A 22917-nucleotide genomic window follows, 5' to 3' on the forward strand; every position below is an offset into this window, starting at 1 on the left:
ATGAGCAATCAGAAGAACTAACATTTAGATGAGGTAGTTACACAGGCAGTTCCTCACCAGCATAAATTAATGCGTACATAAAATTTAAGACAAGGTCTGAATGCTTAAGATACTCATATTCAAGGTTTCAGCTACCTGAAGGAGAAAAAAAGAAAGAACAACTGATAACAGAAAGAAAGTCACCTAATTCATAAGCTGGTCAAAGCTCCAAAGTGCACTGGAGTCACAGAATCTCACTGCTGAAGCCTGGCAAATAACAAGATTAAAAAAAAGACTGAATAAAACTGAATGATTTTTTGTTTTAAATATGATTTCTTCAAAATAGTTAATGTAATTCTACATCCTCTAAGTTCTTTGCTCAAAACAGAGCATGAAACATTCAGATTCAAAGAGTGTTTATGCTGAGATTTAATACATTAGAGTAAGGTGAGAAAATGTCAGGGACTCTAATGGAAAGATGCACAGGTATGTATTAAAAGATTAAATTTCTACATTGGGTTCACTTTGTTCCCTGAGGGCAGGAGGAGACTGCTAACAGAAAAGACCACTTGGTGTCTTAGGAAAATCCTGAACTATCAGACATATCAGCCAAGCTGAGAAAACTTTTCAACAGAGTTGGAATTTTAAGAGCCTGAGGACAACAAGCCTTGCCCGAGTCTTCCTGAAATGCAGTTGTCTTTTAAACTGCAAAGAAGCCTTTCTGAAGAAGGGCTTCAGTGTGAATGAAGCCAAAGCTGGAAAATGAGGGGACTGCCCCAGCCATTTATTAATGTCAAATATGCTGTCTCATGAATCAGGGCAGTTTGTCTGGTTTGGAAGCCTTACAGAAAGCCCAGTGCACCTGGCTTGTTGAGCTCAGCACCATGCTTTAGCCTGCTCCAAGAGGATAGCTGCATTCTGTGTTTTGAATAGTTCGTCCCGCAAACAATTTTTTTTTTTTTAAAGGCTTTTATTGAGGAGCCATCAGCAAACAGATCATGCAGAATTTGAACAATACACAGAATGGGGGGGAGGGAGGAACCCACACAAGGCACAGCCCCAATTATTTGTCACTTCGTAAGATCTACCCAGCACAAGTGTCACACTTGCTCTTCAAGAGAATGGCTTTGAAAGCATCCTGATTTGAAAAAAGCTAAGTGTGTGTGGGAGATACACACATATACACACACACAAAACACACCCAGAGTTTTCTTTGGCAACCATCATCACAGTGGCATTTCAGGAATAGGACAGATAGCAAAGGAAGAAATAAAAACACTGGTGCAGACTGCATTCTCAGCCAGTTATGAGCAAGAGTCTGGGTCCAGCCCTGACCATTCAGTGTAGAACAGAATGGAAAAGCCATTTTAGGCAGCTATGTTAATAAATTTCCAGAAAACTAGTTTTAAAAATAAGGATTTATTTCTTTCCCAGCATCAGTTCCAAAGGGTAGGGGCTGTTTAGTTTCCTTACAAACTTCACAGCCTGTTTCTGCCCATGCCTTCCCTCCCTCTCCAGTTGCAGTAAGATGTAATTTCTGTTCCCTCATTCTCTGTGCCCTTATCATGACAATTTACACCAGCTGAGGGCTGAGATGTCCAAAATTCAATCCCACTGAACACAGGGGGAGTTTGGCATCAACGTGAACAGCACTGCTCTTTAATCCATTGTATATACCAGCAGTAAGGACAGTCATCCAGCACAGCAAGGAAGGCATCAAGCCTAAAACAGAAACTCTACCCTAAGGTACAGCATTGGAGAAAAGCCAAAGGAGAAAGCAACACAGAGCAGGCAGCTCAATCCACTCACTTTGACTGAAGGTTATCTGTGTGCTGCCTACTTCTCTCCTGGGCATAAGCAACAGTGAGCGCTGCAACACAGATAAGGAAGCAGGAGGGGAACACTGAGAGCATGCACAACGAGGCCTGGCCCTGATCCCAGCAAAGCCAGCAGAGGTATAACGGCCACAGTTGTTACAGTACCACTTCAGTGCTGGTGCTTGGCCTTTGCAATCCACTGCTTCATGTAGTGGACTTCCAAAGCCCGAGCCTCTTGCACAGATTTGGGATCACAAGGGTTGCGGCTACGTAGGTCCAGGTGATGAGCTCCATCTGGGATTACAATTGCCACGAGGGAGTCTGTGATGTTCTGGGTCACTCCACCTGCAGACCATGGATCCAGGCCGCCATTGCTGTAAGGAATTAATGCTTCATTAGGGCACCGCAGCGAGGCTGCACTTCATATCAACGTATCCACATGGACTTTCAACCAGTCGGCAGATGTATGACAGAAACAGACTTCATGCCTGCCTCCATGCCCACCTCACAACAGAGGTGCCTTCTCAACAGTTATACAGCTATCAGTAGCTTAGACGAGGCTAGAGGGTCATCATAAACTATTTGCTGGTTCCTACAATAACATGTAGTGCCACAGAGATGGCAGCAGATTCATCTCAGAGGCTTTGCCATGAAAGGTTCATGTCCCCCTGAACCTGCCTCCAACAGCTCTTCCTCTGTGACAGGAAGAATTTAATATAATTTCCTCCTCCTCTCCAAGTCAATGAAAGCATTTCCTTGTGCTGCAAATCTGATTCCAAATAATGGCCCATATAGATCAAGCCAATGGTGGAAATGAAGTAAGTTTTGCATCTTTTATTCCTAGCTTTGGATTTCAGAGGTTGTAGGGATTACTGGGTTATTTTCCTTTACTGCATTGTTCTTCCCATAAGTGGTCCATTTCAATGCATAAAGAAAGCAATTTCTATATGCTTATGAAACTATGTGACTTTAGATTGGTTCCTCAGTTAACACACTGGATCCGCCCACAAGAAGAAACATTAGAAGTTGGCTTCTGTATTTCAGTGAAAGTTTCTAGAAATATCTAAGAAATGAGAACACGTTGGGACAGAGATGCATGCTAGAAAAAGAAAAAAACACATGGCAACACCAGAAATCACAGACAATAACAGGTGAAAAAGTGTAGAAATAACAGTAAAAAAAAGTGTGATGGAATCTATGATTTCATTTGTTTCTCCACTGGAGAGGAAAAAAAGAAAAAGAAATATCTTCAATCTCCACAGCTCTTGATTTTCAGTGTTTTTAAATATGATTGCAAGTGAAAGAAATGTTTTACACCTGGAAGAGAAAAAGCACACAAAGCTGCCCAATAAGCAAAAAGCATTTGATTTAAAAGGTCATCTGAATCAGCAGAGCACCTTGGCAACAGGGGGATGAGTTGCTGAGAGACTCAAGATGTACATGGACTTGGATCTTTTGCTTCCAGTCACATGGAAACTAAGCATGCCACAAGGAAATAACAATCCCTGGCTTTTCTGGGAGCTGCTGGCTGCATCCTCTGCAGCTCCTGCCAAACGACAGCAGCAGAAGCACTGACGCAGTTTGAGAAGTGAGAGCTCCCCAGGAGAGAGGAGACAGAGGGCTCACCATTAAGTCATCCCAAGGCTCACAGTCTTACAGAAGAAGGTAACTGAGTACCAACAGAAATGGATTATTTCTATGCTAAAGCTAAGCATGCACATGAATAATCATTGCCCAGCTCACAGAACAGAAGTTTGCAGGTGCAAGCAGAAGTAAAAAAAAAGTCAGCAATTCCCTTCCTGCAGTGGTCAGGCAAGTAGGGCTTCAAAGCAAGCAATCTCAATGTACAGTATCAGCACTAGTCCTGATTTTAATTCACCATACTTCCCTGACAGCATAAATAGGGTCCTGCCTATCTCACAAGAAGTTTCCTTCCCTACCACATCTTCAGAGCCTCTTCAGTCCTTGAGCTATACCCAGAACAAGAGCGACTTTTGCATAATCTCAGAATAACTGTTTGTGCATGCTTTTCTAATATGTACATCCTCACAGTTGCCCTGTCTGTTTTCTGAACTTCTCACCTTCCTCTTCAGCCTGGCATTGTTTTGCCTTTAATTCTTTTATTCCTTTTTTTTTTTCCCCTTCCAGTGATGCCTTCTTCTGCAGATAGCTCCAGTATTTCTCAAGATAGAACCTTCACTGTCAGCCTCCCCTTCCCATACAGACCTGGACAGATGGGTACCTCAGCTCAGAAGCTGAAACACCCAGATATGATCCACCCAGCTTAATTAGGTAATTCTTAGAAGGTGCCTGAGTGCTACAATATAACGTGGATCTGCAGAGTGATGTGCTGCTTATAGGGGGAGTACACCAGCCAAATCCCAGCATGGCTGGGTGAATCCACCCCGTGGTGGTTCTGTTCAGATGCAGCATTCTTCCCTTCCTGGGCAAAACTGTTGTAGTTCCTCAACACTAATGCAGTGCTTCTAAACCCACAGGGAGCCACATCCCCCAGCAGACACAGGGATATTTTCTGTAAAGTGCTCCAGTGCTTGAGAATAAAGAGCTCTTATATAAAATGTACAGTGTTGACAACGTGTTTGTTTGCAGAGAGGCAACCCAGCTTGACACACAAAGCTTTGTGTGCACAGCACTACTTCACTCGTTTGGTTGCTTTCAAGCTTTTCTCATTTCAATCTCCTTCAGTAGGCATAAATTCTGAAACACTTGTTTAGATTTGTTTGCTCATTTATCATTTACAAAGCCAGTTTCTACTCTACAGATCTTGTAGAGTGAAACACTGGAAATCAGCAACATAACAAGAATTAAGTTAGAGCAACTTTTTTTTTTTTAATTTAAAGTAAAAGTTTTCCAAAAAGGGTGAAATTTCTCACTCTGGAGCACGTATCCTGCTGGGACAGAAACAGCAAGAGACAAATGAAAGGAAATCAACAGGCTTTTGGAGCCAAACAGACTGAATTTAACAGCTGAACTCCCAGTTTAAGACAACTTTTACTTTAAAATAGACAACTGTTTACCAAGTCCAAGACATTAATTCCAACTTTTAAGCGTTGGGTTTTCTTTTTTCCCTGAAAAGATTTACAAAATGTTAACCACGAGATGCCTGCTGTTGGCAGTGAGTACAGAATCACAGCTCCTGAGGGCACAGGTTTCAGCTGGGTTTATTAAATGTCTCTCTACCACCTAAGACCCTAATGAACAGCCAAGTGTTAAGCTGTCCACAACTAGAATCCCTTCACAGCAGAAGTACAGTTAGAGGAACCTTCCCTTTATTGAAAGCTGAGCAGGGTTTAACCTTAGGAATAAGAAAAGACTGAATAGCAAGAAGCATGCACAATTTGTACTATACTGAAACATTTTTTACATTTTCTTCATGTACTAAGTTGTGTTAGACACTTCTGTTATGTTACTTGTATGCCTTACCACAACAGGAACAGCTTTTTGCTTTCAGACCTTGCAAGATTTTGTTGAAACTTGCTTATGTACCATTAAAAGACAGCAGCAACTAGAAGTGAAAGCTCCCTAATATGCTTTTTTTTTTGGAAATCAAAATTAAAGAGGAATGTCACACTAGCAGTCCACAAGCCTACCACCAAGAGTAACAATTCTAGTGATCAAGATCCTGTGTTACAGCTATAACTTGTTTAGACTTTCCTTTTATGTGGAAGAGACAGTACTCTGGCTTCTTAAAAGCTAAACAGATTTACCAGCATGAGAAACCTGGACTTTGGCCACGAGATAAGAAGGAATCCAGAGGGGAAGAAATCTACATTTGACAGAATCCAATTTATTCAGCTGGAATACTGCAGACAGATCACTACCAGACTAAACTGATAGAAGACAACCCAAACAAGGCTCACCTGAAGATGATGTTGCTGTGTGAACTGATGTTTTTCCCTCCATACATAGAAAGAATCCAAGAGGGACGAGGTCTCACTCCCCACAGCTTGAAACATTCATCTGAAAGTGCCTCAAAGTCCCATTTCTGAGGCTCAAACATGTCATGGACACCATCTGTGCACATGGGCATCACCATCTCAGTGCAGACCTGAGAGCAGAGCAACAAGATGTTAATGAGAGACTGCCCAGGAGCTATTTGTGCAGTATATAAATAAAGAGGCTCACACAGAATTTACAGATTACCATCAAGCTCTCACAATACACGTGTCAAGTAAAAGCTTCATCTTTCATGCAAAAACATTTCCTGACCTTAGGAAGAAGTTATAGCCTGGAAGCCAATGTAACTCCCCAATGTGACACTTAATCTAACTCCAAGTCCATTCCTGTTTACCTGTCTTTAGAAGTTTATAGGGTTTGTGATAAAAAATGTGCATAGGAAAGTGTTCAAGTTCTAAGCCAGACAGAAAAAGTGATATAGCTTGGGCTTTTTGTTTTTAGATGTTCTCCAAATATGAATGACATTGCCAAACATTGATGACACTGTCTGTGAAACATTGCTGTAATCCCTTTTATTTTCCCCGTTTTTGAAGAATGAGGTTCTTTTAAAGCAATGTACAAACAAGCAGGGTCTTTACTGGTGCTTACACAACCTCCTCAATTTATATCTGGTCCAATATCTTAACAGTAACATGAATTCCCATCTCCTCTAGCACCCCAAAAACTTACCAAGTTGCAATTTTAAGAGGACAGAACACACACCTGATAGTACCAACCCAACTGGCCCAGATTCTTTGTTGCAGTCTCAGACATGTCAAAGCAGGAGGCTTCTCCTGTATAATTGTAATAGATGTTTATTGCCTGGAAAACATTCTGCAGCAACAATTTGTCAGAGAGACTGGGGTCCTTTAAGAACTTGCAAACTTCCTGCAATGAAGAGAAGAGATAGGAGTCTAAATCTGCAAGAAATACGCAATATCTGATGAGATATCATTTTCTTTTCAAAGTACATTCAAAATACTATTAGAATATTTTTATGTTATTATATACCCTGAAATGTTTGTGCAGTCTATGCTATTACAAAGAACCTGAAACTTTACAATTCCTGATTAAAAAAATTCTTGGCTCTTGATGCAACCTGTGGCAGTCAGTCAAACCAAGAGAGAAGGAGAGTGGAACCAAGTGGAAAAGACTTCAAAAGCCCAGGCTTTAATCACTCCTCCAAGGGATCAGTTCTCAATTACCTGTATAGGCCAAGCTGGTAGAGGCTCTAAGAAGTCAGCTTTATAGGGATAGTCCACCATAGCCAAGTCTATCCATGTTTCACTCAGCCAACTTTTCAACATAAGAGCGTCCTGAAGATTTTTCAATGGGCTGCACAAATGAAATGTCCTGGAAAGCCACTGTAAACCTGCATCTTTAATAGAAAAAGAAAAAAATTACAGTTAAAATGTTTGTGTCGTTATCACATAGGTCAGTTGTGCTGCTACTAAATATTTCACTTAGTGTAGCTGACCTGGTGAAATTATCCCACATACAAGCATGTGGGATAGAAGAGCAGATGAAGACTTATTCAAAATTGCTAAATCAATGGAAAATGCAACCTCAATACTACAGCTTATGGATCTGCCACAGTTCAGGCAGCATTGCCTAAGAAGCAGAGATTGACAGGTTATTTGGTTTTTTTTTTTTTGATAGGAAGCAATTATCTACCAACAAATGAAAAACTTCAATCCAGCAAGCTCAAAATACAATGTATGAAATGGATCTCAATTCTTCTTGTCTTTGCTTTCTTTATTCTATCTGGTCTAGAATTTCTCCAGTTCAGCTTTCCTGATGTGAATTGGCTAATTCATCCTACCAGGTTTTAATTTATTCATTTTTAAGAGAAAAGACTGTCAGCTCATCCGATCTTGGATGTTTGGCTCTGGATTCCAAATCCTGTCATGTGTGAATAAAGCACATGCTTCAACAAAACAAACATTTACAAAAACAATGCTGAACACATCCAAGAATATAGCTTAAAAAAGAAAAAACTGACTACCAGCACCTGTACATCTCCAGGTTAAAGGCACGATGCAAATACACTAATATTAAGTCATAACATAATCCTAAACATAACAGCCATTTGAAGGCTAGTGGTAAAGTCTTACCTGTTGAGGAAAGGTGGTTAATGGCATTCCAGGAATTCCGGATGCTTTCTGAGCAGCCAGTTCCACTCTTCTTGAAATCATTAGTCACTATGGTAAAGTAAGCACCACAAGGAACCAAATCACCAAACTGCCAGATTGGGGCAGAGGCTGCCAGTGCTCTGCAAATGAATACAAAACCAAGACTGCTTGGAGAAATGCATGTATCCTGAATCCCTGCCATGTGATTACCTGCCCTCTGGGCAATACTTCTGCCACAACCACTATTTAAGCAGCATTTATAATTCAACTCAGACACTCACCCCTAGATGAACTAACCCATACTGCTGCAAAATTCCTCTATATCTATAGCAAAGGCTATTGAAAAGTACAAGTCTTGGAAGCTAGTGCAAAGACATCAGTAAATATATCAAGTGGAAATTCTGACAAATAGTGAAGTAAGCTAAGTGTCATCTAGCAACTAATTCTCTCATTAAGCATTTGCAAACTCAACTGAAGACAGCCTTTGCTCAGAATTACTCCCTAGCAGGCAACAGGAACAGAATTACTATTCTTGTATCCTTACAGAGGAAACAAGGCACTGAAGAGATCGAAAACCTGACTCAAGCCACCAGGAGGTATAAAGTCAATGTTCCAAGTTATTTCTTTTTTAAGTAAAAAAAAAAAATAAAAAAAAATCCCCAATAAGAAATCCCTGAAAGTGTAGGTTATCCAGTACCCACTGACCTACAATAATTTTTGAGGCAGACAATACCTTTTCCTAAATTCTAAGTGATTTAGTTTGTCCTCCCAACAGTGAAGCCAGCTTGAATTACAGTAATTCTCCCAGTACTGCAACAGTTATAGCATAGAGGTAACAAATGTCCTGCTCAAACAGAGCAGAGTAGTAAACTCACCCAACTACCACGTGGGGGTATTTCATCCGAAACCAGGCTGCCAGCATTCCCCCATACGAGCCTCCAATGGCTATGACAGGACTGTGACGGGCTCCTGCAATGGTCTCCTTTAAATACTCAATTAGTACTGCAAAGTCTGCCAGAGCTTGTTCTGAGGTCAGGTAATTCAGATGCTTGGAATCCTGAGACAAAGAACACAGGAGCATTTTATACAGCAATATCTGGCAGCAGTCTCTTTTCCCCAGACTACTTCTCTGGGTGAAACACTGGCTGGATGGTCGGGCCCAAAGAGTCATGGTCAGTGGAGTTAAATCCAGTTGGCAGCCGGTCACAAGTGGTCCCCAGGGCTCAGTGCTGGGGCTGCTTCTATTTAACATCTTTATTTATGATCTTGACGAGGGGATTGAGTGCACCCTCAGTAAGTTTGCAGACAACACCAAGTTGGGATGGAGCGTTGACCTGCCAGAGGGGAGAAGGGCACTACAGAGGAATCTGGATAGACTGGATTGATGAACCAAGGTTAACTGTTTCAATAGGGCCAAGTGCCGAGTCCTGCATTTTGGTCACAACCACCCCAGGCAACCTACAGACTTGGGGAGGAGGGGCTGGAAAGCTGCCTGATGGAAAGGGACCTTGGAGTTCTGATGGACAGTCGGCTGAACATGTGCCAGCAGTGTGCCCAGGTGGCCAAGAAGGGCAATGGCATCCTGGCTTGTATCAGGAAAGGTGTGGTGAGCAAGACTAGGAAAGTCATCTTGCCCCTGTATTGGCATTGGTGAGGCCTCACCTCAAGTACTGTGTTCAGTTTTGGGCACCTCAGTACAGAAAGGACATTGAGGTGCTGGAGCAGGTCCAAAGAAGGGCAACAAGGCTTTTGAAGGGCTTAGAGAATATGCTCTACAAGGAGAGATTGAAGGAATTGGGACTGTTTAGTCTGGGGAAAAGGAGGCTGAGGGAAGACCTTATTGCTCTCTTCTAATATCTGAAAATTGCTTACAACGAGAGCAGGGTTGGTCTCTTCTCACTGGTGACAGACAAGGGGAAATGGCCTCAAGTTGTGCCAGAGTAAGTTTAGGTTGGATATCAGGAAAAACTTCTTTACAGAAAGGGTTGTGAAGCACTGGAATAGGCTGCCCAGGGAGGTGGTTGAGTCACCATACCTGGATGAGTTTAAAAACCATTTGGATGTGGTGCTCAGGGACATGATTTAGCAGAGGGTTGTTAGAGTTAGGGTAGTACGGTTAGGTTGTGGTAGGACTCCATGATCTTTAAGGTCTTTTCCAAATTGAGCGATTCTATGATTCTATAGAAACAAATAAGAGGCATTACATTCTGAACAACCCATGTAAAACTTCTGAGTGGCCTCAAACATTCTATGATTCTACGATTCTATGCACATTGAGTTATAAAATTGTGACTGACAAGCTAAGTTTTTGCAGGTGTCCTTTGAGGTGCTATAAAATCTTAGATTTTATTAAAATGTGTAATCAGTAGTTACAAAAAAAGGATAGTTGTTTATTTCTAGCATATCTTACTCAGGCAAGAAGTTGCTGCACCAACAAGAATTACAGTAAGCAGATTTTTGTTTTTATAGAACACATCCAAAGAGAAAGCAAAGACAACACTTACACTGAAAGATTCATTTCCAAAGGGCAAGGATTCTCCATAATATCTATGTTCAGCAAATACTAACATGGCATTAAGTTCTTCAGCCACATCCCACATAAAACCCTGGTTGGAGAAGAAAAAAAAAAGACATTGAAAGTGATTGACTTGCTTAAAGTGACACCTTGCTTAAAAGTCTCTACTTCCAGTCTATTGCACCTTGAATTTGCTTTTTGATGAGGAAGATATCACTATCAAAATACAACCAGAAAGACAGACTGCAATTTGGTTTTAAAGTAACACTGAAGTAGCAAAATACAGAAGGTAGACAACTGCCCAGATAAATATAAATGCACACTGCTTAATGTTTTGCAGCATCTTTGTTTTGTAAGCGTGCTCAGGCAATCCTGCCACAGCTCCTACACAGCACGACACTAATTCCCAAGAAACCAAAAAGCAAAACAGCACGTGTGTTTGAATTAGGACTACAGTACAGAAAAAGAATTCCTTGGCAATGAGCAGTAATATAGATAATTGAAACACACTTATTGGCAAGTGATAAGTAATCACAAGTTGTTATTACTTGGTGACAGCAACATTTTACTATCCACCGGTTATGCAAAGGGACAGACAGATCACCAGCTGTCAGAACAAAGTGCATAGCAGTCCTTGGTTACTTCAGGCCTGCACATGCCAACTCCTGTTGCACCAGTGGATTTTATAGTGAAGTAGCAGAAAAATGCCTACACTCCCTTCTGTGTAAAAGGAAAGTGGTAGAATCACTGTCCCTGGAGGTGTGCAAGAAATGTTCAGACATTGTACTGAGGGATATGGCTTAGTGGGGAAACACAGGTGATAGGTGGACATTTGGACTGGATGATCTCAGAGGACTTTCCCAATTTTAGTGATTCTATTATTTGCATGTCGGGAAGTAATAACTTCCAAGGATTTTGTAAGGGAACAAGCATCTGTTCTTAATTCCTAGGCACCTTCATTTCACTTGATATTTTTCTTAGTTTTCTTAGATGTAAATAAAATAAAGCAAAACACCTCCTTTTACTCAGAAGTATTCTAAGCAGTGGGATTGATGCAGTTTGGTCCACACTCTTTCATCCTTAGCTTCAGGAACCACAGAGCATTTCCTCAAATTTTCTTCACAACCCAAGAAAGTTAAGGCAAGTGCTTCCCTTTGATTTCTGTGGACTTCAAACAGGACCTCAAATCCCCTAAAATCTTTCCTATATTTTTTTCAGCTTACTTTTTCTCCTGAAACTCTTAGAACCACAATTGTAAGTTCTCTTTAAATGATGCTGATGCCATCTTACTTGTTCTTTTTTTTCCAGTAGGTCACTGCTGGAAAGAAGGACTGTAATTTAAAAAAATCAGGGATCTAATTTGTACATACTGTGTTGTTGCAGAACCACGTGATGTCTCCTTCATTGCCTGTATAAAACAGTATTGGCCCATTGTCTTTCTGCCAGTGCTGATCTGCTATCAGATATCTCTGCTGGAACGTAAGATTTTCATCAAACCCAAAGTGATCAATCTGTCAAAACAGTGGATAACAACAATTTCAGAAAGAGAAAATTGATCATGAATCCACAGCACAAGTGCTGACAGTCACTTTGCAGAAGAAAAATAAAGAAAAGAAAGTTTCACTAGGATAAAAGACACTCATTTATATTCTCAGATTCCTAATGTATCAACGTTCTTCTGCCTTGCAAGGAAGCCAACAAAAGTTAAAGGTCTACGCAGTCAAGGAGAAACTTATCTTCAGATATAAAAGCCACATGCTCTTTTAATAGTATCATACCTAACCAGTAAAGTCTAATTTCAGTTTTATTAAGTGAAAATTGGTCATTGCCTGACAGTGCATAAAGTCTTAGAAAAATTCCTGATTTACCTTGTTATTTAAGACTTCCTTCACTCACTCTTTTGGCAAAACAACATATTCTATTGTAATTCTGCTTGAATTTTGATAACTTACCTTAGAATATGTTAACTGTTAGCAGGTCAGTTTTTCAGCCTTCACTCATATTGCTTTGTATGCACTATTCCCCTTCACCAAACATTCATAAAATTGCTTTTATAGTTAGTTCCTGCACGGACAGGATCTTATTCTGGAAGAAAGATACCCACCTAAGCTTTTAATAAACAGGAGAGCTATGCTGTCTAATTTGCATATATTCCCAAATCAACACCACTTTTGGTCATCAGCTGAAGATGATCTCTACTTTCCCAAATTTGACTTCCATCAGCAGAACGCATCATTTCTTCCCTTTCCTATTGCTGCTTGTGGTAGCAGTCTGACATCTGCTGGTTTGAGCACCTCTGCTCAGCCATCTGCCTTTGTATCGACAACTGTCAAACCTCAGATGCTCCCGGAACCACATCTCATTTGGAGAACACCCTCAAATTCAACCTCCTTATGTGTATAAGTACATGGCAATGTTATCATGCACACCCTTAAGGTTTATTCACTGAATTCCAGTATTAACAACATATGCTGAGCTTATTTTACACCAACTCACCTGCTTTTTTTTTGTTTGTTTGCACAGTTACTGTTAAATTTAAGTTCACTTTAAGTTCACAGCCATAATCAAGAGTGATTTGTAGATCAGACAAACAAGATCAGTAAGCAAAAATCTTTGATCCTAAGACCCTGGAGCAATTAAAGAGAGATTAAATAAGGCTGATCTAACAAATTAACAAAGTTTAATGAACTCCAAATACAAGTACTACAAATACAACTAGACGTGAGGAAGAAATTCTTTATTGTGAGGATGGTGAGACACTGGAACAGGTTGCCCAGTGAGGTTGTGGATGCTCCTTCCCTGGAAGCATTCATGGCCAGGCTGGATGGGGCTGTGAGCATGCTTGTCTAGATGGAGGGTCCCTGTCTATGGCAGGGGGTTGGAACTACATGATCTTAAAGGTCCCTTCCAACCCAAACCATTCTACAATTCTAGACAGTTAAAAACCACATCAGAAAAATAGGCTTGATGTACTATCTGCCTTTTATGGGATCATCTCAAACTGAACGTCTCGCCTTAAAGCTTGATTCTCCGTCCTTTCTGCCTGAAGCCGGAGTACAAACTATGATGCTACACAAAACATATTCAGTTCTCCTGACCTGCAAGATTATGAATAAAAATCTTCAGTGGAGGCAGCCTAGTGGAAAAAAAAAAAAAAACAGACAGAAACACACGAGAAAAAACAGCAGATGGAGCTGTTGTGTAGCCACAGCACACCACTGCATTGCTCAGGGCTGCCTGCTCTCATTCAGCCAGTGAGTTTCTTTCCCCATCCTGTATCCTCAAATACAAACATGTCAAACTCTGTGCAAAGAGTACGTGACACACAGGCTAAACACCTAAACTAAGTCAGATTTTATTAGAAAGTTGAACCAGAAAATTTCTTTTCCACTCCTATGCAAAATGAGTAAGCCATTCAAGCTCAGATAGAATAGAACATACAAGGAAAAGTGTAGTCAGCTGTTTTGTTTTCTTTTTCCCCGCAGTACAATACCCTAACTGGTTAACAATAACAGTGGTTAAGGTATATTACCACATGAGGGTTACTTTTAATTTCTGTGACAGCAAAAAGCTGTGCAATTGTCCTTGCTCCAGAAATCACGAGGCTCCTTCAACTGTAGCCTTCTTTTTAATTTTGGATTAATGGATCTCTTTGCTGTTTTGTTGCATCACTATCTTTGACACAGAACCAGATTCTGATAAAAGGATTCAAGTAGAGAAAGGAGGAGTACTGGAAGCAAGAAGTCACAAATAAATTTAAGGCAAGCTTCTGTCACCTGCAGTATGCAGGAGAATACTTTGGAGAGCAACAACTCTGAGGTAAAGAAAGCAAGAAGAGAATTTCATTTCCACACAGGAATGTCTTCAGTAATCTAGTTTAAGTTAAAAAAAAAAAGAAATCATCCTATTTCTTCCCAAAAGAAGAATTTCTTTGACCTGAAAGACTTGCAAAACATTTGGGGAAGATATATGTATAAACACACCACACTGTGAAATGGCTGCAACCTGGAGCCAGCTGCCTCCTGAGTACAGTCTGGCCACAGCTGCTGAGAACTGCACTCACTGAGGCTCATTAAAAACACAGGCAGGCTCACAGGCACGTGGGCCATTCTGTCCCAGAAGGCTTGAGCCAGCAGCTTTGATCTTTCAGCTCAAAAAACTTCCTCCAGCACATCTCATCTGCTCAGGATGAAGAGCCGTCTCCGGCTTGTTCCACCTCTCTGCCATCTGCTTGAAGGATGTGGCACAGTTCTCTGACCTTACCTTGGATGTGCACATGTCCTGTGCTTATGTGGACCACTCAAAGAGGACTTCTAAATAGTTTTTTTTTTTGTTGTTTTATTTTAAATGGACTTCCCAAAACAAGACACCCTGCTACGCAGATTTCCTCCAGGGAAGAAGAAAAAAGGCACAACAGATGTTCATCAGTTATTGCACAGATGTTTGCTTAATATACTCAAAGCCTGTGGTACTGAGTGAAGTGTAACAGCAAAACAGGACACGTGGGCTAAAACCCACTTCCTTCTCAGCAACACCTTAAGGTCATTAATAACTACAGAGAGGGGAGAGCAAAATCAGTGTGACTCGAGTTGGAAGGGAACACAATCAACATCCAGTTCCAACCCCCTGCTGTGGGCTGGGTGCCCCCACCAGCTCAGTCTGCCCAGAGCCCATCCAACCTGACCTTGAGCACCTCCAGGGATGGAGCACCCACAGCTTCTCAGGTAACCTGTGCCAGGGCCTCACTGCCCCCTGAGTAAATTTCTTCCTGACACATAACATAAATCTCCCCTCTTTCATTTTAAAGCCATTCCCCCTTGTCTTATTGCTGTCAGACCATGTAGAAGTGTGGCCAGCAGATTGAGGGAGGTCATCCTTCCTCTCTACTCTGCCCTGGCGAGGCCACATTTAGAATAGTGTGTCCAGTTCATGGCTCTCCAGTTCAAAAAAAGACAAGGGTCTCCTAGGAGGAGTCCATCAGAGGGCCTGGATCATCTCTCATATGAGTGAAGGCTGAGTAATCTGGGTCTGTTCAGCCTGGGGAAAAGAAGACTCAGGGGAGATCTGACTAATGTCTAAAGGGAGGTGGGAGGCAAATGGATGAGGCCAGGTTCTTGTTGGTAGTGTGTAGTGACAAGACAAGGAGCAATGACCTAGAACTTGAACATAGGAAGATTCACACATACATGCAAACTTCTTTACAGTAAAGGTGACAGAGCCCCCAGACTGGTGTGGAGTCTCCTTCTCTGGAGATATTCAAGACCCATCTGGATGCCTACCTGTATGACCCATTATAGGGAACTGCTTTGGCAAGGGAGTAGCATTTGATCTCCTGAGGTCCCTTCCAATCTCTGCAATTCTCTCATTCCCCCAACTTTTGCTTATAAGCTCCCTTCAAGTAGTAGAAGGCCATGACAAGGTCTCCCTGAAGCCTTCTCTTCTCTAGACTTAACAACCTCAGTTTCACCAACCTCCCATCATAAGAGAGGTGCTCCAGCCCTCCAATCATCTTTGTGGCTCTAAAAAGGCTGAGGCTTTTCCAGAAAGAGATCATAATTCATAGAGTAGCTACGTATCCAACATAGTATGTAGTATCAAACAAAATGTATTTAATGTCACCAGAGGTGGAAAATCTATACCTGATGGTTTTATACTTTTGAAACTCTGGCAAGTGCTCAAGCAAAGCCTTCCTGACATGCCTCATTTCAATTTTCTATGTGATAGCATTATTTCTCCAAATTTAGATGTCTCACCTGAAGCTGAGTCAGTTGTTTTACTGGTGAAAAGCCAGAGGATTAAGGATTAAGTGGTGATGGAGTTGTTTTGAGTGCTCATCCTGTCTGAATTATTTCCTGAGGACAGGAAGATGCAGGATAGGCTGAGGATATCCTCCTGTGTGAACAGCAGGCATCAGCCTCCCTGGGATTTCACCATCGCGTTGCTACGCCAAGCTTTACTCCCAGCAGGCTGGGGGACTCCTGGCCCTACTAGCTTTGTTTCCTCTTTGCTTCCTCCATCTAAATTGGAAGTTCAAGAAGACAGAGACTGCCCTGCCATGTTTGTACAGTTGTATTTAAGGAGGCCCAAAGTTTTGTTGGAAGTGCAGTGATGTGCATTTAAATATTCCAGCTTCTAAAAACCACTGCAATAGAGTACCACTAGAAATACATACACTATCTACCTCTTTAAGGAGACATGGCAACAGATATAAAAACTAAATAAAATATTAACATATTTGTCTTCAACACCATTCTTATTGCTTTACTTCCTCTTATTGTACATGTTTGTGTAATACAACCCTTGAGTTTCATCTCAGTCATGAGATTCATGATCTCAGGTTGCCCCAAGAGACTTAAGAAAAATAAAAAGACAAGATTAGCTTTGCTTTAATTTTTCCATTTTAAAAGTGTAGAATGAGATGTTCTACAAAGTACTCACCAATTGAAATCTGCATTCTTTGCTCACTAGGCTGCTGTTTGTGTAAGGGACACCTGAGACCGAATATCAGCACCAGTCTTGACATACTCGAACAACTGATGCTCTCTGGAAGAGCACAGTGATGCAAACTGCATTCTCTTGCATCAAGCTACACTGACCCACTAACTTCAAAATCCTACAAATAAATCAAATTGGAATTCAGTGACAATCTTGATGTCACTACAATCTCTCATGTTCCCTATAATTCAGAGGTTTTATAGCAGTTTAGGTTTTTGTCATTAGATCTAATTTTACCTGTTACATGTAATAAAGCACATGGATGTAATACACAAACTTTTTGTCTATAGATTCCAACTTATTTTATTTAGAAAAACAGCAATTTTCCTTTACTCAGCGAGGCCAGATTTGAGTTGGGAGGTTCAAAATCCTTGTAATGGAAGGATCTCCCCAATTGTGACTTTGTCCTTGTGAACACACACTGCCCTTTGACTCCAATCATGTTTTGTGTAATTTGCTGAAGGTCTTTTTGCCCTGCAGGAACCATGTCATCTGCTCTAGGGAGGCTGAAACTGCTTAAGGAAGTCTGGTTTTGGCACTCATTTATCACTGTGGTAATTAAAAAGCAGTGATGAGGAAAGCCTCAGACAGGAATTCTACCCCTGCCCAGTGACACACAGTTTGGACAAAGCACTTAGATGAAAAAAGACCAAGAAACACTTAAACAGCTACAGGATATGCTGTAGGAAAGCACCAGGCTGCTCAGGTCAGCCCTCGTTAGAAATAAACAGTTTCCAAACATGGTATGGATGAAAAGTTATTTTTATTTCAGGAATCAAAGCAACTATCAAGATCACAAACAAACCAATTCCTACTTCCATAAACTGTTAGCAGCATCCTACCACAGCTGATACCTCAGGTCCTCCTGACCTGAAAGAACTTCACAAACCATTCAGGCTTCAACTGAATGCTGCAGAACCTTCCAGCAATCACAGGATGTTATCCAGCTGGCAGGACAACCCAAGAGGTTTCACACCCTCACCATATTTTTGGTCCCAGACTCCAGGATGGGGAAGCTGCAGCAGAAGGGAGGCAATGTGTGGGCAAGGCAGCTGATGAAAACCACTGCAATCAGCTTTCCTGCCCACTCTCCTTAACCCTGCTCTCAGCTCAAAGCAGCAGAGAACTTGTGTTGCTGAGAGTTCATCAGCTACACAAATTTAGAACAAATAGGCAATCCACTCATCAGAAGCATCATCGATGCTTCTAGTCAAGGCATTATTATCCTGCCCAAATTCTTCAACAGGACAGGGTATGGAGTAAGGAGTACAGATGAACAGGTCTGTGCTCTATCACCCAAAACATAAAGCTGACATGCACCGAAATGCACAGTGCCAGCAGAGTCACTCTTGTGAAAGGTCTCTCAGATCCATCACACACAGAGACCTCCTGTAACTTTTTCCATCCACCTTCCAGACCAAATTACAAATCTCTTACATCATTAACATTAGGAGGAAAAATAAAATGTACATATCCTTTTGAGATGTCACAGATTAATCAGTATAAAACTTATGTTCCAGTTCTGCTCAGTTGATCTCTACCCCTCTCCAAAAAGCTGCTAAAAACCTGCCACTTTCTTAGAGGTTCAACTCAAGCTGCATCAGTCTTATTTCCCGTATTTTCAAAGCCATAAGGAAACAGCTATTACTCTCCCAGCTGCAGCTCAATCACTGCTGTTTTCTTGTCTACAGCAAATCCCACACTACTCAGGGGATCCATGGAAAAATTCAACTGAGGTGCACGTAAGCAGGAAAACTACCGTTATCCATCCAGCTCCTCTAATTAGACAAAGTACTGAAAAAAACCGGAGCTGCTGCCGTTCGCTGAATTAAAAGGCTCTGAATAGCTCCATCTGAGACCAACCAAGTGCTAGGGACTTTACAATTGCTACTGTGGATCATTTCTTTAATAACTACCAATTCTGTTGAGCATCTATGAGCAAGGGGAGGAAGAAACATTTTGGAAAACAAAGCATGAAGACTGAAGCTTGTCATAGAGCACTTCTGCAATAGCAACAGTATCAGACAGCAATTGCTCCTCTGAAAAGCTTGCAACACATTGAAGCACTGCAGAGCAACTGGATATGTGGGTCCCAGACACTGGGAGATGGAAAGACGAGGAGATCAGCTCAGATTTGGGGAATTAACACCTTCTGGTCTCTGCAGGTGAAAAGGCATTCTACCAATTGCTTTACTTTAAAAAGAGAACATCCAGGTCTGCTGTCCCAACTTCTGTTCCAGAAGTTCTTCAGTGGCTGAGAGGCACACTCACACACGGATACACAATGGGTCTTGATATCGGTGCAGTTATCTCCTAGAATCAAGCTGGAACAAGTTTTTCTTCTCATGACAAAGCCATTATTTTCCTTTCTAAATAGAGACTCTTAGATTTTAATTCATAGAGTTATAGAATGGCCTGGGTTGAAAAGGATGACAACGATCATCCGGTTCCAACCTCCTGCTATGTGCAGGTTGCCAACCACCAGACCAGGCTGCCCAGAGCCACATCCAGCCTGGCCTTGAATGCCTCCAGGGATGGAGCATCCACAGCCTCCTTGGGCAACCTGTTCCAGTGTGTCACCACCCTTTGTGTGAAAAACTTTCTCCTAGTATCTAAGCTAAACCTCCTCGTCTCTGTTTAAAACCATTCCCCCTTGTCCTATCACTATCCACCCTCATAAACAGCCGCTCCCCCTCCTTTTTATACACTCTCTTCAAATATTGGAAGGCCTCAATGAGGTCTCCTGGAGCCTTCTCTTTTCCAAGCCAAACAATCCCAGTTCCCTCAACCTCTCTTCATAGGAGAATTCAAGAACACTTCTCTATTTACATTTTTTCCCCCCCTCTTCCTACTTTAAACCAGGCAAGAGCATGGTTACAAACTGCCCTGTTTGGCACAGACAGAACCACTCCTCAGACATCTGCAAAAAACTAACTGCCATTAATTTGTAGGACAGGAGCCACTGCTTAGGAGCTACAGTAACTCCACATTTCACCCCTGGTGTGACTTGAAGGACTGAAAACTCTACATTTGTAGGTGGCCAGGCATTTGTCATTAATTTTCAGATCAGCCTGTCGTTTTTAACAGCTTTGTGGAAGAACTCATTTTCAGGAAGTCAGGCAGCAAGGAAAAACAAGCTGCTGGTTTGAGGCATAAATCAGAAGTTGTACTAGTGCTAGTTTTGCTTTCACCCACTTCCTTTAGTTCAGTCTGGCCTCAGTCCAAGTCCTAAGGAAGGCAGGGGGCTGAATACCCATCACTTTCTGTTCCTGTTGTCTTAAAGGGAAATTGCTGCATGGAAACTCCCGGCTACAACTACCTCTTCTGCAGACTTGGTCCCTTTGTGCATACTTTTAGAAAGTTGTCAGGTCCTCCTCTTGCTTCATAATGCAAGATTTACTCCCCTTGGAAGCAGAATAAGTTTACCAGAGATGAAAGGAGATGCACCAAGTGTGTCCTTATCAACAAGGAGAGGCAGAAGCTACAGCAGGAATCACACAGCAGCTCCCTGCACACTTGCATCCCACACATCCAGGCCTTTCAATGAACAGCCCTTGTCCAGAGATTCTTCCTAGGCCTTCCTCCACAAACACCTTCCCAGAAGGGCTGAACCAAGCCCAGAGGTCAGAGGCACTGACTAATTAAAGAAAATTAACCCCCTATCACAGAGCCAGGAGGACAGTGTCTACTAACCGTGCTGAAAAGTAACACTTCCCACTCTTCCATCCATGTTTAATTCTGACTTCCTGTGCCTAGGGGACAAAGTAACCTTTAGGAAAACATACAGAAGATCACTGAGTTCAGTTGGGTTTTCCTATTGATTTCCTTCTAAGTTTAGCTGCTTTAGATACAAAGCCTACATATTCCAGAACTTATGGAATAAAAAAAACATAGGTGTTTCTTCAGATATTGAAGACTTAAAGAAACAAACCAGTGCAACAGCTCAGGCGATTGGCATGGTAAGGTAACACAACAAGGAAACTTCAACCACATTAGCAGGATTGCTCTCTGCTAAGACCTCGTGCATACCTGGTTTATGAACTGCTTGCTACTTCAGCCATGTGTAGTTTTCTTTATTCTTTAGTCCCTTAGACCTTCTTTATTAAAAAAAGGAGTGATGGAAATCTTTCAGAGACCCACTACAGCTTTTTAATGGTTAAAGCTTGAGATAAAGATGCTTATTTTCAGAGAGAGGAGCAAGCAATGCTTTTTGTAGCCCTTCGTATGAACTGCTCACTTGACTGAAGAGACTGCAAGTTGTGAGGAAATTAAGTGTTTCCTGCCTAATTTGAGCAGATTATGTCTGCATTGTGACCCCCAGATAAGTAGTGCATAAAAATAAAAATTCACTGACAAGCTCTAACAAGTACTTCCCTGTTTTCCTGTGCATTGAATGACTGCTATTGTTTCTGCTTATAGGCCTGCTTTATAGCTTACAGCTCCTGTTTCTAATCACACTATGAAATCACAGAGTAAGAGCTGCCAAGTACTCCTGTACTGCTTGATGAGTAAAACATACACGCCAAGTAATGCACCTCAAAATACAATCATCAGCATCACTGTTCTGCACGCTGACACAGCCCCTTGGTACCAATTAAAATTATGTTAAAAAATCACTTGTTTTTTCCTTTACCAGAAGTTAAAAGTGCTATTGTATTGTGTTGCCAGACTTGCCTTTTTTTTTTTTAAAACCATTCCCGATGTTTGTTACTATTCTGAGACACCAACCTGAGTCACAAAAGGCTGCCAAATAACTGCTAGTCAGAATTAAGCGTTGATTTCAATCTGCTTGAATATCTTAAGAAAAGTTGTGCTTCACAGTCAAGAGCAGAACAACTCCAGGATTCACCGGCTTCTTCTGAATTGGCATTTCCCATAAAACATAGAATCATAGAATCACAAAGTTGGAAAGGACCTACAAGATCATCCAATTGTCCTCCCATTACCATTGCTATCACAAGCCTCTAAATCATATCTCATAGCTCCTCATCCAGATGCCTCTTGAACACTGTCAGGGACGGCGACTCCACCACCTCCCTGGGCAGCCATTCCAGTGCCTGACCACTCCGAGAGAAAAAGTTCTTATGTCTAACCTAAACCTCCTCTGGTACAACTTTCCTTATTTCCCCATTTCTTCAGGTCCTGTTTGTTGCCTGGGAGAAGAGGCCAAACCCCTCCTCATCACAGTCTCCCTTCAGGAAGTTGTAGAGTGCAATGAGGTCTTCTCTGAACAGGCTGCCCAAGGAGGTTATGGATGCCCCATCCCTGGAGGCATTCAAGGCCAGGCTGGATGTGGCTCTGGGCAGCCTGGTCTGCTGGTTGGAGACCCTGCACATAGCAGGGGGTTGAAACCTTTTTATTTTTCAACCAAGGCTATTCTATGATTCTATACTTTTATTTTCCATTCTTCAAAGCTTCAGCATGTAACACAGGATAGACATTAAAGAAATCTGGTGTAGCCAGAAGAGATCAAATCGCATTACTTCTGAAGCTTGAAGAGCTTCCTTTTACATATACACAATGTGAGCACAGACTTTAACATGCACTTACTAAGCTATGAAATCTAGAAGTGATTCAATGCAACCAAAACCAATCTTCTGGAAATGGCCACAAAACAGATGTGTCTTAGCTTGAAATAATCTGACAGGAGGAACAGATGCAGAAGCTTGCTGAACAGCAGTTTATTTGTACATGCTACGTTGGTTCTTCAGCCAATTCATAGCTGCTTACAGAATAAGTCATGTGCACACAAAGTGGGATTGTGGAGAAAGGCCCATCACCACATTAAGTCTTGCACAGTCATCAATTAGTAAATTGATGGAAGAGGCATCACATACACTCAGAACTCTCAATTCTTGGTGAAGTCAGAAGGGGAACAGCAGAACTGCTGCCTTGAACTTCTGGAGAGCAGGCTTTGAACTATTTAGGAGCCTGGTAGGGAGGGTCCCTTGGGGACCCCTTTATGGGGTCAAGGAAGACCGAATGCTCCTCAAGGAAGTCTTGTCCCCCTGTGCTGCAAGAT

At 41.7% G+C, this 22917-nt stretch overlaps 1 protein-coding gene across 1 annotated transcript in view; it reads right to left on the reverse strand.

Moving 5' to 3' along the window:
* The window catches only part of PRCP (prolylcarboxypeptidase), a 28363-nt gene continuing 5446 nt past the window's right edge, over window positions 1–22917 (reverse strand). Inside the window, exons 2-9 of the mRNA XM_003203536.4 lie at window positions 11771–11911; window positions 10390–10491; window positions 8761–8942; window positions 7868–8025; window positions 6959–7131; window positions 6477–6641; window positions 5678–5865; window positions 1–2170 (exon numbers count right to left, since the gene is read on the reverse strand). Of these exons, the coding sequence (XP_003203584.1) occupies window positions 1966–2170; window positions 5678–5865; window positions 6477–6641; window positions 6959–7131; window positions 7868–8025; window positions 8761–8942; window positions 10390–10491; window positions 11771–11911 (1314 nt within the window). The 3' untranslated portion in view covers window positions 1–1965. The remainder of the gene's footprint in view (window positions 2171–5677; window positions 5866–6476; window positions 6642–6958; window positions 7132–7867; window positions 8026–8760; window positions 8943–10389; window positions 10492–11770; window positions 11912–22917) is intronic.

This window comes from Meleagris gallopavo, chromosome 1 (assembly GCF_000146605.3).
Source record: "Meleagris gallopavo isolate NT-WF06-2002-E0010 breed Aviagen turkey brand Nicholas breeding stock chromosome 1, Turkey_5.1, whole genome shotgun sequence".
NCBI classification, from domain to species: Eukaryota; Metazoa; Chordata; class Aves; order Galliformes; family Phasianidae; genus Meleagris; species Meleagris gallopavo.